The following is a 17,343-nucleotide window of genomic DNA, read 5'->3' as shown; positions in this document are numbered from 1 at the left end:
CACTAACACTATGTTTGAGTAAAGAAATTTAAGATTACTAAGGAATTTAAAAATAACGAAAATTGAAATGACGAGATTTTATTTTTTAGAATTTGTAAATTTTCTTGTTTGGTTAACCTAAAATAACAGTGGAATTGAATACGTAATTTGTTATTTTTAAATTCTCAATCATAGAAATTGAGAAATGACACCTATTTACATGGAATTTGAACTTGGGATTTGGTGGTCCCAAATTCTAAGTTTTTTTTCCACGCGGAAATTCTAAATTTCTATGTTTATGAATCCAAACAAGAGAATTGGTGTCTGTCAATTTATAAATTCCAACTTTTACCAAAATTTCATATTTATTTCCCTCATCCAAACATACTGTAAGTTCTCAAGTGCAATATAGTTTAGGGGCCAATCTTGCTATCATAACCTTGGAAGTGCTAACATATCCCGACCATAATATTTCATCATAGCTCATGTTCAACATGTATCCAACTCTCAATAGTAAAACTTTAAGGTCTTTCATTAGGAATTGTAACTTATTGTATTGACCAAAACCCTAAATAATCAAACCAAAACATTGCTCAAGAGTTTCCAACATATCTTTTAGGGGCTTTTAGATCCAGGTTCAAAAATGTAGAGTGTTTTTAGGAGTGAGTCCAGTTATCTAATTATATGTTTTTATTTCTTTTATACTCATTTTATATTTTCTAAAAATATTAAAAATCAATTAAAATCTTCAAATATTATGCATTTTCCAACTCCAAAAGAATATATTTAATATCTTATAACAAAAAAACTAATATACTAACATAATTTATCTACAAAACATTCTACCCTAACTCAAGTAACAAATATATGAATGTATATAATACCTATACGTGAGATATGAAACCTAATTAAAATGTAGAAAAAACATAACATACCTACAAGTAAGACACATTAATCTGTGACAGGTTGATTATAAAAAAAGAATCTTTCATATAGGTAGATAAATATAATTAACCTGTGATATAGGTTGATTATAAAAATTAAAAATAAAATCTATAAATGGGGTTTAAAGTAGGAGGAAGAACGAGAAATAACAAAAAGATAAATAAAAAGAAATAAGCAAAGAGATAATTGGGAAGAAATTTGATTTTTATAATAAATCTTATCATTGAACAGATAACTATTGATAATTAAATAATTAAATATAACAAATTGGACTTATTTTAATAAACTGGACTATTCCTACTATTGGCTCAAAAAATTGGACTTATATCAAGTTTCCCCTATCCCTATCTTTTATCTTAGTGCCAGAAGGAGAACCCTCAAATTATAGCTTAACTAATTGAAAGATAAGTAGAAATAAAAATACTCATACTTACGGTCACTGTTTCAACTGAATAATAGCCACGGTCCACATAATCTCCCATAAACAAATAGTATGTATCTGGGCACTGCAAACAAAATTGCAACAACAGGAAATAAATGTTAGTTTTGGAAATTGAAACATCCAACAGAACAAACCAGAAAACTACAAATTAGGAAAGAGAAAACATCACCAATAAGTAGCAACCTATTAAGAGCTGGTTTGGTATTGCTGTGCTTTGAAAAAAAGTTGCTTCTGCTGTGCTGTGAAAATAAGCAGCTGTGAAATAAAGCAGCAGAGTGTTTGGTAAACTTTTTTGTAATAAGTGCTTTTGAAAAAAAAAAGCAGTATTAGAGTGTTTGGTAAACTTTTATGTAAAACAGATGTGAAAAAAAGCCGGTTTTTCAAAGCTGGGTTTTGCAGCTTCTTGTTTTTGGTTTTTTTTCACTCAAAACTGTGAAAAAAAGCTGAAGCTGAGTGTTTACCAATCACAAAAACAGCTCCCAGCTTTTTTTGATAGCAGTTTTTTTCAGAATCACCTCAGTACCAAACCAGGTCTAAGTATCTTATATCAATTAGATCACCGTACCACAGCAAGCACCCAGTTCCTCCATCCCGGATATCCAAATTTGTATAAGCCGTGCAGGAGCAGTTCTTCATGCACACCATCTCACATTCCTTGAGGTTCATACTTCTATTAAACCAGGATTGTTCTGTGGTAGGCAAATTCAACGCCGAGTACTTCTGGAACACGTCTCCGGTGCAATTTAGAGAAGTCTTTCTCACACAACCATTAGACCAATCTACAAATCCCATTCTTTCGGAAACTTTGGTGTAAATCCTTTCAAACAGCTACAAGCCGGGGACTTTTCAATGCTAAATGCACCATATACACCACAGAATGCATAGTTCTCACAGTTATCAATTTGGGCTGTTTGGTAAAGAACCCAACCTTTGGTTCTATCAACTACGGAGAATACTGCTGCGACGATGAGCAGCAAAGAAGAGTAGAAGAGAAGCAAGCACATCTTAGTTGAAACTTTCAATGGATTTTTCATTAAATTCATGGCAAAGCACTGAAGATCAAAGACCTCAATTGTCCCTCTACGCCCTTCTTACATGTATGATTTCGCATTGTTTTGTCATTTTTGACTTCAACATTGTTGAATAATTGGGCACATGGGAAGACAAATTGTTCTCCAGTGTGTAACTGAGGAAGTTGTTTTCAATCGGAATTTGACATCGGATTCGGTCCAAGAATGATAGTCTTAGCCTGACATTTTCCTATGACAATTAAGATTTTTCATATAGCAGTAAAATGTATAAATTAATATGTGGTCGTCCAATTCCCTCAGCTCAAGGGAAACTTAAATGCTTTGATTGGTATACTCTTTGACATCATTGTTGGAAAAATTCGACGAAGAGTGGAACCCCCACATTTGACTTGAATACACAAATGCCAAAAACAAAGTATAAAATAAGACCATCTTGGATGGGAGACGGTATGCCTTGTAACCGGTTGTATGTCCCTTTGTGTGTGTCTTTCTCTCTCTTCGCATGAATTTTTTTTATAGCGAAGTCAATATTTTTTAGAATGATTCCAGGGATGCTACTTCCTTTTTTTTTATGCCATTGTGTCTACCGTTCCCTGCCAAATTTCTTTGTAGAAGTTCTTGGCGCACATGAGAAAATTGGGTTTTTTTGGGGGGGGGGGGGGGGGTAGTTTGCCTCGTCGAATAGCATGTGAGGAGTTTCAAGCTATGGTGGATACATGTGGTTTGGTTCCGATTGATGTTAAGGGCTCCCTTTTCACTTGGCCTAATGGACGTGGCATATCATCTTATATTGAAATGTTATTAGATCGGTACTTTTGTTCTACTGCATGGCTGGTTGCCTGACCTATCACCAATTGCTCCACGTTGGTTCGTCATTCTTTGGATCATAATCCTCTTCTAGTTTCTTTTCAAAAGTTTGCAGCACAAGGTCCTACTCCTTTTCGCTTTCATCGCATGTGGTTAGATCATCCTGATTTTATTAATTTGGTTAAAAATTCATGGCAGTCTATTCAAGTTTATGGTTGTCCTATGTTTATTGTTCAACAAAAGCTCAAGTTGCTAAAGCCTATTCTAAGACATTGGAATGCTGTTGTTTTTGGAAATGTCAATGTTGCCGTGGACAATGCTAGAGAGGCTTTAGAAAAAATTCAGTTAGAAATCTCCACAGAGGGTTTTACTGATGAATGTCATGAGGCTGAATTACAAGCCCATTCTACTTTGTCTCATGCGCTGCTAGTTCAAGAAAAGTTTTGGCAGGATAAAACACGATCTAAATGGTTGCGAGATGGAGACCGTAATACGAGTTATTTTCATACTTAGACAAAAATTCGCAGGACTCGTAATTTTATTTCTTCTTTGCGTATTGATTCGGAATTGGTTAAGGATGTTGAGATTTTGCATAATCATGTGGTGGAGCATTTTTTTAATGCTTTTCATGATGATGGTCTTGCTATTGACATAGGTTTGGTTACTCGTCTTATTCCTCCTTTGGTTACTACACCTGAGAATGATACTTTATTGGCTATTCCTACATTGGAGGAGATTAAACAAACTGTATTTTCTATGAATCCGGATAGTGCTCCAAGTCCAGATGGTTTTGGTGGTTTTTTTTTCCATGCTTGCTGGGATTTCGTTGGATTTGAGGTTTCTTTGGCTGTCCAAGATTTCTTCAAGACAGGTTATATTTTACCCAATTTGAATTCTAGGTTTGTGGCTCTAATTCCTAAAGTCCAAGAGGCAGATTCTATCTCTCAATTTCGGCCAATAGCCATGGCTAATGTTATATTCAAAGTCATTACAAAGATTCTTGCAGATAGGCTTGCTCTTGTGGCTACTCGAATTATTTTGCCGAATCAATACGCATTTCTTAAGGGTAGGCATATTTTAGATTGCATTTTGTTGGCCTCGGAATGTGTTAATTTATTGGACAATAAGTGTTTTGGGGGTAATGTCGCTATTAAGTTTGATGTTGCTAAAGCTTTTGATACTCTCAATTAGGACTTTCTAGATCGGGTGCTTAGAGCTTTTGGTTTCCACGACACTTTTGTTCAATGGGTTCGTGTAATCCTTTCCTCAGCCTGGCTATCTATATTATTCAATGGTTCACCTGTTGGATTTTTCAGATGTAGTAGGGGTGTTCGTCAGGGGGATCCTCTATCCCTTCTCCTTTTTTGTCCTGCCGAAGAGGTTTTAGTCGAGGTCTAGTGGATCTTGTAAATTCTAGAAAGGTTAAATCCATTTCTTCCCCTTGGGGAGTGATTTCTCCTTCTCATATTCTCTATGCGGATGACGTAATGGTTTTTTGCAGAGGTGACAAGCGCAGCCTTATGAACCTTATGCATTTTATTGAAGAATATGGTGTGAATTATGGTCAATGTATTAGTAAAGTTAAATCTCGTATATATATTGGGAAATCGGCTTCTGTACGTCGTTTGCATATTTTATCCTGGCTCAATGTCTCTGAAGGTGAGCTTCCATTTACTTATTTGGGGTTTCCAATTTTTAAAGGAAAACCTAAGAAGGCATATTTTCAAGCATTAGTAGATAGAATACGTTCTCGTTTTCTCAATGGCTAGTCGAGTTACTTTGGTCAAGTCAGTTGTGGTAAGCATGTTGTTTCATACTTTCTCGGTTTATTCTTGGCCACCTACGGTATTAAATCAGGTTCGTAGTTGGACTCGAAATTTCATTTGGACGGGATGTGCTGATTCGTGTGGACTTTCTATTGTGGCATGGAGAAAATGTTGTGTTCCTTTAAATGAAGGATGTCTTGGCATTCGTAATTTTTCAGCTTTAAATAAGGCCTTTTTGTTGAAAAAGTTTTGGGATATTTTGGTTACCTCATCTATGGCTTCACGGTTTTTTCAAGGTCGGTTTTTTAATTGTCTTAGATAGCCGTGTACTACGTACAAGAGTTCCTCCATTTGGCCTGGTTTACGCCCTCTTTTTCCAGATATCATGGATCAAAATGGGTGATAGGTAATGGTCAAAATATTAATTTTTGGCATGCGAGATGGTTAGATTTTCCAATAGTTGATAGGCTTGGTATTCCACCAGATTTATGCAAGGCTTTTCGAGCTAAAGTTTCTGATTTTACTATGGATGGTTGTTGGATTCCCCCACTACTTTACATTCATGGCTAGCGCCCATTTGGGATGATATTTCTTCTATTGGGCTTCCTTCAAAGTATGGGATTGATGACAAAATGGTTTGGTTTTTTGCTTCAAATGGTGACCTTTCTTTATCTTTCGCTTATGATTTTAAGCATAATAAACAACCAGTGGTTCAATGAGATCAATGGGTTTGGCAATCTTGCTTTCGCCCTCGTAATTCGGTTACATTGTGGAAGTATTTACATGGTAAGATGTGAACTAATGATCTCTTGCAGCAAAGAGGTTTTGCTAGAACATCTATGTGCTCTTTTTGTTGTGAAGGTATGGAAACTGCTTCACATATTTTCTTTGAGTGCTCTTTTGCACGTCAAATTTGGTCTACTGTTTTGGAATTATTCAAAGTTCAATATTTATTCAAGATATTTTTAGCTTTTTCCATTATGCTTTACAACAATGTTTTGGTACCCAAGTGCAACTGCTTTGGTGGGGTATGATTGGAGTTGGTTTTTATTCTATTTGGTATGCTCGCAACGCTGTTCGTTTTCATGAGGAGGTTGTTTCCATCAATTATGTTGTAAGGTCTATTAAATGTCAACTCCTTAAAATTGATTCTCTCAATTCTGGTTGTATGAAGAATTTTGTGGAAGAGCTTTGCATTCTTCATTCTATTGGTGTTCGTGGACGTCCTGCTAAGGCTCCAAAAATTATTGAGGTGATGTGGTGCCCGCCTTCTTAGTCTTGGACTAAGTGAATATTGATGGTGTTACAAGAGGTTCCCTCGGTATGGCTGCATTTAGTGGTATCTTTTGGGATTTTACGGGTAATTCTCTTGGTTATTTTGCGGGTTCAATAGGCTTGGCCTCTTCTTTGGATGCCGAACTACACGCTGTTATTCATGTTGTATCTTTAGCTTGGGATAAAGGTTGGCATTCCTAGTGGATTCAATGTGACTCCTCACTGGTTGTTCATCTTCTTTCTTCATCCTCACCTTCCTTGACATCTATCCATTGGAGGCTTTTGGTCAGTTACATAACTGTCTAGTTTTACTATCCTCCATGCAGGTTCAGATTTCTCATATTTTTAGAGAGGGTAATCAAGTTGTTGATTGTTTGGCCAATTATGGTGTTGATCATCCCAGTGTCCATTGGTGGGATTCATGCCCTCCTTGTGCTGTAGTTGCTTATTCTCACAACCTTTCTAAGCTTCCTTGTTATAGGTTTTGTTGAAAGAGTTTTTGAATTGTTGTTATGAATTCTTTAATGGCCTGACTTTGATCTCATGTCCCCCCTGACATATTGTATTTTTCTTGTTTATTAACAAATTATCCTCAAAGTCTCTTCCCATGATAGTAATGCTGGAGTGGGACGGAATTTGCGGCCAAATTAAAAATAAATAAAAAACTAATAGTTGCTAGTTTGTGAGACAATTCTAAAACAAGATATTGCTAATTGTGTCAAAATTCAAAGTTAAAACTGTTAGAATTAGTACAATGTTTCACTTCCTTATGTCTTGACTTTGGTTCGAGCATATGATTATGAATAAATGCATAGTCACCAACAGGCTTTTTTACAAACCTAGTTCTGTTGCGGCCATTCTTATATAAATATCTTGCCCGTTTTCAGCAAAGTATCTTATATCAATAAGATCGCCGTGCCACAACAAGCACCCGCTTCCTCCATCCTAGATATCCAAATTTGTATAAGCCGTGCAGGAGCAGTTCTTCATGCACACCATCTCACATTCCTTGGGGTTCATACTTCTGTTAAGCCAGGATTGTTCTATGCTAGGAAATTTCACCCCCGAGTACTTTTGGAACACATCTCCAGTGCAATTTAGAGAAGTCTTTCTCACACATCCATGAGACCAATCCACCAAATCCCATTCTTTCGGAAACTTTGGTATACATCCCTTCAAACAGCTATATACCGGGGACTTTTCAATGTTACATGCACCATATACACCACAGAATTCATAGTTGTCACAATTATCAATTTGGGCTGTTAGGTAAAGAAACCAACCTTTGGTTCTATCAATCCATGTATAATGCCACACAAGTCCATCTGAATTTAACACAACCCTCGAAAGGATTGAGCTGTTGCGAAGCTTGTAACTGTAGTACATTTCATCAGGCTTAGAAACCAGACTGTATGTGTATATAGGGTTTGGATTTAACTGAGGCTTTCCATTGAACCGGACTCCTTTCCATGGTCCAGACCAAAATTTTATGACCGAACCCTCCCTCACAAATTTTTCTGCATATCCTTTGGGACCAATTGATATGTATAATTGCCTTAAGAGGATCCTGAGGACTTTTCCACGATCTAAGATGGCAATTGAAGCCTGTAACTGTGTTCCTACCAAGCTTCGTACCTGGTAAGTATGTATCACCAGGGTAATCAAAACTTTGCCATAGAAAGTTCTCAGGGGCATCATCACTCCTATCTATCACGACAAGATTACCCAAATTCAAAAGACGTGCCACTGGATTCTGTGCAGTTCTTGATGTGTTGGAGGACCAAACTGTGCACTTATTGTGATTAAAGACAAGTATTCCGGGGTTGGTGAACCTCATAACGCCAGACAAATCAGGGATGGGTGTGTCTCTGTTGGCAACCCATACAATGGTTGTAACAGATATCTTCTTGTACCATATCCCCACGTACCGTCTATTAGAAGCATCAGGATTGTAAAATCCTAGCTCAAATGTTCCGCCAGTTGAACTACAGTATCACCGTCTCTAATGGACTGAAATGTACTTGTGCTTCATCAGCTATGGAGAATACTGCTGCAACAACGAGTAGCAAAGAAGAATAGAAAAGAAGCAAGCACATCTTGGTTGAAACTTTCAATGAATGTTTCATTAAATTCATGGGAAAGCACTGAAAATCAAAGACCTCAACCTTAACCATGAACTAGCGGATGGCATGTCTTGCACCTTTTTTATTCGAAATAGCTCCAATTTGTTTATTTGTTTATTAACATAACAACAAAACACCCAGTCCTATGTCACTTCAAAGTTTCTTAAAAAGTACATGAAAATGCTCAATTCAAAAAGGATTGAATTGGAGCTTGCATAACATTCTCTTGGCAAATTCAAGTCTATGGAATGATCTCTTGGATCCCAAGTCCATGGATGGGTTGTTGTAGCAGAAAGAAAAAAAAAACAGTCATGGAAATGCTAGTCCTATACGGCATATGCAATTATAGAGGGGCAAAAGACACCTCTTTAAAAAGAAAAAAATATTCAATTAGATATGTGATTTTATAAAGGGAATGGGTGTAAAGATAATTTTACATTTTGAATTAGGTTTGAAATGGTAGTTTAAGTAATAAATTTGGGTTTAAAGAGATATTAATTCTTTAATAAAAAAAACAATATAGGTGAAGAGATAAGTTGGGTGTAGAAAGATATTAGATGGGTTCAAATAAAATTTCCCTTAATTTTTAACACACATATCTCATCATTTATATAGTGACATGTGATGTACCACTCCGTGTACCGGTCACATTGAAAAATTTCTTCTACTTAGACATGTCTTTCCACATCTCATACTGGAGAAATTTATGTAAGAAGTAGCTAGCGTTATTCACATGTTTATTTTTATCTTTCAATCACCTTTGTTAATATTTGGCCTTGATTTTCTGCAATTTACTCCATCCGATGAGCGAATATTGAAAGAATGTGTAGGAAGTAAAAATGAGCATGTAGATAGTATTACCTTCTTTTTTATACACAAATGTTATTTGGGGTTTTTAATCTGTTTTGGGAATTCAACAAAACCATCATAAAACTTATTTTTCATAGAACTTTTGTTGTTTTGTAAAAATTTTCTGAATTCATTTAAAATAGTTCGGAAAATGTTCCAATTGATGAAACTTTGTTCTAGCCACATACTAAAATCTGTTAGATTTTTTCTCCGTTGATTTTTTTTTTCGCCTTAAAAATGAACAATGTTTGGCCACTCAAGAATGAAAATGCCTCATAAACCGTTCGTAATACTTTTATCAATCCCTACCATATGTTTTTATATAGCTTAATGACTAAACAATACCAATTTTTTATTTTTATTTTTTATTTTTTGCTGAAAAATCATCTTTACGAATCAATTTATAATATGACAGTTCCAATCATATTCACAAACTTTAGTGAATTGGCCTAAAGAGTGTAGCCATGTGACAATGACTTATATAACATTGCCATCCAATTGAAGAAGTTATAGGAAAATCAAGAGACAAAATAAAGACAAAAGTGAGTACGAAAATCATTTCCAAAATTTTAGCGAGGCTCGACTAGTGAAATAGTGACTTCATTAGCTGAGCATGCTTTAGAAGAATGACCGGGTTCGAGTTCAGTCAAATCCCTTTCACTGTAAAAACCAGGTTTTAGAGGTGGGGGCAACACACCTTCACTACCCAACATTAAAACTGTAGCTGACATGCTCGGCCTGTCTTCTGGATTCCGCTGCACACACAAAAGACCCACATGAATCGTTCTTACAACTTCATGCAGAGTAACAGAGTCCTTTATCGATGCATCAAGCAGTTCGAGAGGCCTGCCTTCTGTGTGTAGCATCCATGCCTAAAACACGAAAACTACTCTACTTAGCAGAAGTAGCAGAGTCGAGTGATAAGAATTTTTAACTTGACATTTGACGCTGTCACACTCACATGTCCAAGGAGGTTGAGATTGTGGTCTGGATGAGAGAATCCTCTATTTCTGCTCCCACTCACTATCTCTAGCACCATAACACCAAAGCTATAGACGTCGGACTTTATAGAGTAGAAACCATCAATTGCATATTCTGGGGACATGTAACCGCTGCAAACCAACGTGTTAAAAAACATTTTTATATGCAAAGAATCAGACTTTCTGGTTTCTATTAGTGTTTTTGAAAATTCGGTAAATAAGAGTCATACAATTGTGTTTTAGGATACTTACTATGTTCCGACCACTTTCTTCGTTTTTGCTTTCGTTTCACTTCCTCCAAAGCTTCTAGCCAGGCCAAAGTCTGAGATTTTCGGGTTAAATTCACTGCTTAATAAAATGTTACTTGCTTTGAGATCTCTATGAATAACTCTCAATCTAGAATCTTGATGAAGATAGAGCAGCCCTCGAGCTATCCCATTAATAATTTCAAAGCACTTCGGCCAGTCTAATAACATCCTTCTTCTTTGATCTGCAAAATATCATCATTCACAATTGTCAAAAAAAAACATTGTGCTAGGCTGCTAGCATAAGCGGACTAATCAAACTAAATGCAAGGTTTTTGAGTGGTCAAACCGAAAATAAAGAAGTCTAAGCTCTTGTTAGGCATGAACTCGTAGATCAATATCATCTCGTCTTCTTGAATGCAGCATCCAAGAAGCTTCACTAGATTCCTGTGCTGAAGTTTGGCAATATGTGTAACTTCATTCTTGAACTCGTCGAGTCCTTGTCTAGAACTTTGTGAAAGCCTTTTCACTGCGATTTCTTGTCCATCTTCCATCGTACCCTGAAATCCATCAGCGTATGTTATGACCAAAATTCATACTTTGTAGTTTTCACACTACTTGTATCCATCATTCCATATTCTAACCAGAAGTACATGTATCTATACAACTTTGAAACTATGAAGGACTATCTGGTTTTACCTTGAAGACAGATCCGAAACCGCCTTCACCAAGTTTGTTTTCAATTGAAAAGTTACTGGTTGCAGAAACTATTGTCATCAAGTCAAATAACGGTAATTCCAGATCCTCCTTTTGGCTGCGTCCCAGTTTTCCTGCAAAGACGCAGTGATGAGTGAAAAAAATTCCGTTTATAACTGAACTATGTAGTTTGGAAAGCAGAGGGGCACAATAGTACGACCAACTTAATACCTTTTTGGTGCTGCTTCTTCCAAACATAAAACAGCAGGGCAAGGCCTAGGATTAGCAGTCCGGTAGACAACACAGTAGTGCTTATTATGATTCTCATTTTCTTTGCATTGGATTCAGAGTATTTAGCGTTGATCTTTGTATCATCTTCATGATCTACGAATGATATTTTTGAAGACAGAAAATCTATGAGTCGGAGACTAATAAACAAATAAATAAAAAACTGTATAAGTCTATCATCCAACTAATAGTTTCTAGTTTGTGAGACAATTCTAAAACAAGATATTGCTAATTGTGTCAAAATTCAAAGTTAAAACTGTTAGAATTAGTACAATGTTTCACTTCGTTATGTCTTGACTTTGTTTCGAGCATGTGATTATGACTAAATGCATAGTCACCAACAAGTGTTTTTTTACATACCTTGTTCTGCTGCAGCCATTCTTATATAAATATCTTGCCCGTTTTCAGCAAAGTGCCTTATATCAATTAGATCACCGTACCACAGCAAGCACCCACTTCCTCCATCCCGGATATCCAAATTTGTATAAGCCGTGCAGGAGCAGTTCTTCATGCACACCATCTCACATTCCTTGAGCTTCATACTTTCGTTATGCCAGGATTGTTCTGTGCTAGGCAATTTCACCCCCGAGTACTTTTGGAACACATCTCCAGTGCAATTTAGAGGTGTCTTTCTCACACAGCCATGAGACCAATCCACCAAATCCCATTCTTTCGGAAACTTTGGTGTAAATCCTTTCAAACAACTGCAAACCGGGGACTGTTGAATGTTACAAGCACCATATACACCACATAATGCATAGTTCTCACAGTTATCAATTTGGGCTGTTAGGTAAAGATCCCAACCTTGGGTTCTATCAATCCATGTGTAGCGCCGCACAAGTCCATCTGAGGTTAACAGCACCCTCGAAAGGATTGAGCTGTTGCAAAGGTTGTAACTGTAGTACATTTCATCAGGCTCAGAAACAAGACCGTATGTGTATATAGGGTTTGGATTTAAGTGAGGCTCTCCACTGAACCGGACTCCATTCCATGGTCCAGTCCGAAATTTTATGACCGAACCTTCCCTCAAAAATTTTTCCGCATATCCTTTGGGACCAAATTGATATGTATAATTGCCTTGAGAAGGATCCTGAGGACTTTTCCATGATCTAAGATGCCAATTGAAGCCTGTAACTGTGTTCCTACCAAGTTTCATACCTGGTAAGAATGTGTCGCCAGGGTAATCAAAACTTTGCCACAGAAAGTTCTCAGGGTCATCATCACTCATATCTGTCACGACAAGATTACCCGAATCCAAAAGACGTGCCACTGGATTCTGTGCAGTTCTCGATGTGTTGGAGGACCAAACTGTGCTCATGTTGTGGTTGAGGACAAGAACTCCGGGGTTGGTGACCTTCAGAACGCCGGACAAATCAGTGAGGGGTGTGTCTCTGTTGGCAACCCATACAATGGTTGTAACAGATATCTTCTTGTACCATATCCCCACGTACCGTCTATTAGAAGCATCGGGACTGTAAAATCCTAGCTCAAACGTTCCACCAGTTGAAACTACAGTCTCACCATCTCTAACGGACCGAAAAGTACTTGTGGCATCATCAGCTATGGAGAATACTGCTGCGATGATGAGCAGTAAAGAAGAGTAGAAGAGAAGCAAGCACATCTTAGTTGAAGCTTTCAATGGATTTTTCATTAAATTCGTGGGAAAGCACTGAAAATCAAAGACCTCAATTGTCCCTCTACGCCCTTCTTACATGTATGATTTCGCATTTTTTTGTCATTTTTGACTTAATATTGTTGAATAATTGGGCACATGGGAAGACAAATCACTAAGTTCCAAGGGAAGATAAATTGTTCTCCAGTGTGAAACTGAGGAAATTATCGGAAGCAGACATCGGACTCGGTCCAAGAATGATATAAATTAATATATAGTAGCATTATTGTTGGAAAAATTAGACGAAGAGAGCAGCCCCGACATTTGACTTGAATACACAAATGCCAAAAACGAAGTATAAAATAAGAGCATCTCGGATGGGAGAAAATATGCCTTGAAACCATTTGTATGTCCCTTTGTGTGTGTGTGTGTACGTCTCTTTCTCTCTCCACGTGATTTTTTTTTATAGCAAGGTCAATATTTTTTAGAATTGACTTCAAAGATGCTACTTCCTTTTTCTTTTTCTTTTTTTCTATGACATTGTGTCTACCATTTCCTACAGAATTTCTTTGTGGAAGTTTTTTGGTTTCTCGAAGTGTCGGTTTTTCTTGTTTGTTTTTGCTTCTGCTTTGGGTTGTTTTTGGTTGCTGATTGTGGTTGTTTTTTGCAACCTTGTTTTCTTTGCTGTCAGTTGCCTCAGTTGCTTTCATGTTGTTGGTTGTTTTTTAGTTTACTTGTACCAAAAATGTTCAATCCTGTATTGCAGTAGACATTAGAACGTACAGTAAAGCTGTCGAATCTGAATCGCAGTAGTTCAAATGTATAATCTAATCCAATTGAAAGCAAATGCAATACATTTTTCAGCTCTATTTAGATTATAATAACTCTCAATTTAAGAAAGCAAATGCAATACAGAAAGCAAATATAATCCAAATTACCTTGAACACCGTCATCATATTTTTACTCCGTTAGGTATACACGTCCTTTTCTTTCTAGATAAACTTTATTTCTTTGAAGTTTCTGCAAGGTACATTCCAATTTAACCCTTTAAATGTTTGTATAAAACTTAGGGTTATCAGGGTAGTTCTATTCTAATTTAATACATTATATTCTCGCCTGCTTGCAAGTCAACTAAGTCAACTATTCAACCTTCACATATTGTTTATTAGCTGCCAATGGACCAAGTCTTTGTAGAAAAATCACTGTATGGAAAGGGCTTAAATCCTTCAATTATGGATATACTAATGTAAAATCCTTTGTTCTAGACCAATTTTGTTCTTAGTTTTTGTCTTCTAAAAGTTGAAAAATGTTAAAAAAAAAATCTCCTTTTTTTCTTTTGATACAAACGACATTTTTTTTTTTTTTTTTTTGTATTAATATAAATTTGTTTGCACCAAGAGATGGGGTGGGAACATATCTTGAAAGATGGCCACACCCACATTTGCAGCTGAAGAACACTTTAATATAAGTTTAATTTGGTTCTATTATAGGTTTAATTTGGGTCTGTTCCACCACTTAAAATTTGCAATACTAATTTAGAACAACGAATAAGAAAATTCTACCAAGAGACAGTAAAATAGTAAATCAACTTAATTTCTGTAAAAAAAACTTGTGCAAAAATTTCATGAAATTTTGGTAAAAACGGAAAAGAAAAGGGTTAAGACAATCAAGACTAATGGAAATTTTGATATTGTTTTAACATTAAATCAGGTTGATTTTGTTCACCAGCATTAATAAAACGAATGACTTTAACTTGGGCAAGCAAACAATTAAATTAGTCGTAAGCCAAGTAACTCAGAAGTTAACCATATGAAAAAAGCAATGACAATCAAACTAACCTCTTCTTTTCATATAACGTATAATCTGTTCTCTATTTTGCCTTTGTGAAGAATGCACTTTTCATTCCCTACACACAAAATAGCATACATTGAAAATGCTCAGTACTAACGTTATAAAAACTATAAATACACAGTACTGTATATGTATCATATACCATATTGTATACATATTTGGACATAAGGTATAAAGATTTATTAACATATTTACGCTTAAATTTAACAAAAGTAATTACAAATTGAAATCAAACGATATTATAGTTGTTCAAAAAAATTCTGACTAAATTTTACAAATGGTATTATAAATTGTTAAAAAAATAACACCATTGAAAAACTCACTACTCAAATCTGCAATTCTATTAAAAACACATCACTAAAAATTAACTCCAAGGAAAGGGGATTAACAAATTATACCCTTTTAAGAGTTGGAATTGTTTTATCTATATCTTGAGCTGGACCCGCCGGATTTGAATCCTCAGTTGACTTAGAAGGAGGACAGGCATGCAAAGAAGTCCAAAGGTTAAACATATGGTAAAAATTACACCGGATCAAGGAATGATTAGAGTTGATGGATGCAATATGGAATATAAGTTTCTGGAGAGAGAGACAACCAAACTTCACACTGGATCATGTTTTTTAGAGATAGAGAGAGTTCTACTTTTCAACAGCGGAGAGAAAAAATTCAATCTTGGGCATAAAAAGAAAAAATAGAAGCTTCATAGCACAATAATTAACCACAATCCTCTGTTTTTCTAAGTGCAAATAGAAAAAAGGAATCAAAATATTCAACACAAAATCTTCACATTAGCTCAAGAACTATATTATTTCTAGATCTTTCCAATTTCCCAGCACAGAACGACAAACATAAAAGCATTACAAATATATAATTACAAAAAAAAAAAAAAAAAACAATTCCAAGAAACTAAATGCGAAGTTAGCCAGATCTGCACAGTAACACAAACCCATTACTTGAAATTAAGAGCATTGCGGCTCACCCTGAAAACACCCATTTTGCGATGAGGAAGAGAGACACGGCTGCTCTGGCTGCTGAGTGCTGCTGGCTCCAAAGCGGTTTGTCTTCCAGAACTTTATAAGAGCAAGTCCAACCCTTCAAAGCCACCGTAAATCGCCAACGATTTACATCATTCTGCTTGCCTAAAAAAAGAAAAGAAAAAAAGAAAAAAATGGGAAGTATAAAATTCAAATGACCCTTGATGAACATAACCCAGAAATTTTCCTTGTATTCCATAAATGCAATAAAACAAAAGTCAGTGTCTCCATTTTCCAAACAACCAAGCAAGCAAGCAACAAACTTCGAAAACCCTAATTAGAACCAATTTAGAACTATAACCAAGTAAACCACTTAATCAACAAAACCCACTAATTTTCTCAAAAACCCAACAAATTTAAAGGATACCCAGATGATAAATCCCAGTAAAATCCCAAATTTGAAAACCAGAAGGAAAAAAAAAGGCAAAGAGGCGTATCTTTCTTCACTAATCGGACACTAACAGAAAAACCCTAATTCATATTATTCAGATTACAAATACACAGGAACCAAATAGCTAATAATGCTGGATAATTTGTCCCCAATCCAACACAAAAACTGTTCTGGTTATACATACGATACCAGCCTAAAATATCAACCAATTCCAAATTAAAATGGAAAATGAAAAGGAGCAGCATAAATTGAATACAATTTGGGGAAAATTTGGGGGAAATTATCTCACCTGGAGCTCCGAATCTCCAAGAGGTCCCGATCCGAGCAGGCTCCGAATTGGGTTGCTGAAGATGGTGATCAAGGAAGGTTTTTGGAGGTGGGTTTGATCAGATCAAAGCCGAAGCCCTTAGGTTTTGGGGGAGAGGAACGCAGAGCCACTGTGTGTGTGTGTGTGAGAGAGAGAGAGAGAGAGAGAGAGAGAGAGCTTGCGTTGTCCTTTTCTTCTATCCAGCCACTGGATCGCAGTTCCTTCACAAAAATTATATGCATGTGTTAGTTTTTCAAGTTCTAGTTTTGCAATCACCTAATCAATCATAAAACCATTCGCAAATATGACAAACATAAACAATTAAGTCAGCAACATGATATGCCATCCCTTTCATATTGCACTTATATAAAGAAAAAAGAAATGAAGCAAAATAAAATTATACTATAATCCAATTATATGAAGGCCAAACTCTTGAGTTGGGGCTGGTGGCCGTTGACCACATCATCGCCTCCATTTGAGAGAAAAGGGTTTGTTTGGCTCTTTTGTCCAATTATTTACACTAACCATATATAAATGCAGCAGGACAACACATATGTTGCTCCCTTCTTGTGATCCAAATTTGAAGACGGCCGATGGGGAGGGGCAGTTATAAGTGTCATCCTCCTTGTTTCTCCTATCCCTGCATTGTCAACCAAAAAAAACATCAAACCACGTGCAAACAATCCAATTTAATGCTCACAAAATTTGAGCTCCAAACAAAG

General features: G+C 36.2%; 2 protein-coding genes across 6 annotated transcripts; both read right to left on the bottom strand.

The window, feature by feature from the left end:
• Positions 1-7,190: 7,190 nt before the first annotated feature.
• On the bottom strand, positions 7,191-8,341 carry LOC103952054 (G-type lectin S-receptor-like serine/threonine-protein kinase At4g27290). The gene is made up of 3 exons (XM_048569769.1): positions 8,235-8,341; positions 7,881-8,176; positions 7,191-7,771 (listed from the first exon to the last, which is right to left on the bottom strand). Exons 1-3 carry the CDS (start codon positions 8,339-8,341, stop codon positions 7,191-7,193), a joined length of 984 nt encoding a protein of 327 aa, XP_048425726.1.
• A 1,341-nt stretch (positions 8,342-9,682) lies between these two features.
• On the bottom strand, positions 9,683-17,261 carry LOC103952002 (G-type lectin S-receptor-like serine/threonine-protein kinase At4g27290). 5 transcript variants are annotated; one of them, XM_048569901.1, is made up of 12 exons: positions 17,147-17,261; positions 16,604-16,842; positions 15,869-16,028; positions 15,288-15,356; positions 14,877-14,944; positions 11,787-13,001; positions 11,370-11,522; positions 11,142-11,272; positions 10,792-11,002; positions 10,450-10,687; positions 10,179-10,329; positions 9,683-10,089 (listed from the first exon to the last, which is right to left on the bottom strand). In XM_048569901.1, exons 5-12 carry the CDS (start codon positions 14,887-14,889, stop codon positions 9,787-9,789), a joined length of 2,415 nt encoding a protein of 804 aa, XP_048425858.1. In that variant the 5' UTR covers positions 14,890-14,944; positions 15,288-15,356; positions 15,869-16,028; positions 16,604-16,842; positions 17,147-17,261; the 3' UTR covers positions 9,683-9,786. The 5 variants fall into 5 exon arrangements, with proteins under 5 accessions (XP_048425858.1, XP_048425857.1, XP_048425860.1 ...); XM_048569900.1 differs by having other exon boundaries at positions 15,288-16,028; XM_048569903.1 differs by having other exon boundaries at positions 11,787-12,998; positions 15,288-16,028.
• Positions 17,262-17,343: the final 82 nt, after the last annotated feature.

This window comes from the organism of the source record quoted next, unplaced genomic scaffold, assembly GCF_019419815.1.
Source record: "Pyrus x bretschneideri cultivar Hongxiangsu unplaced genomic scaffold, Pyrus_bretschneideri_v1 Contig50, whole genome shotgun sequence".
Lineage (NCBI taxonomy): Eukaryota > Viridiplantae > Streptophyta > Magnoliopsida > Rosales > Rosaceae > Pyrus > Pyrus x bretschneideri.
This window is presented reverse-complemented; position numbering and strand designations above follow the sequence as displayed.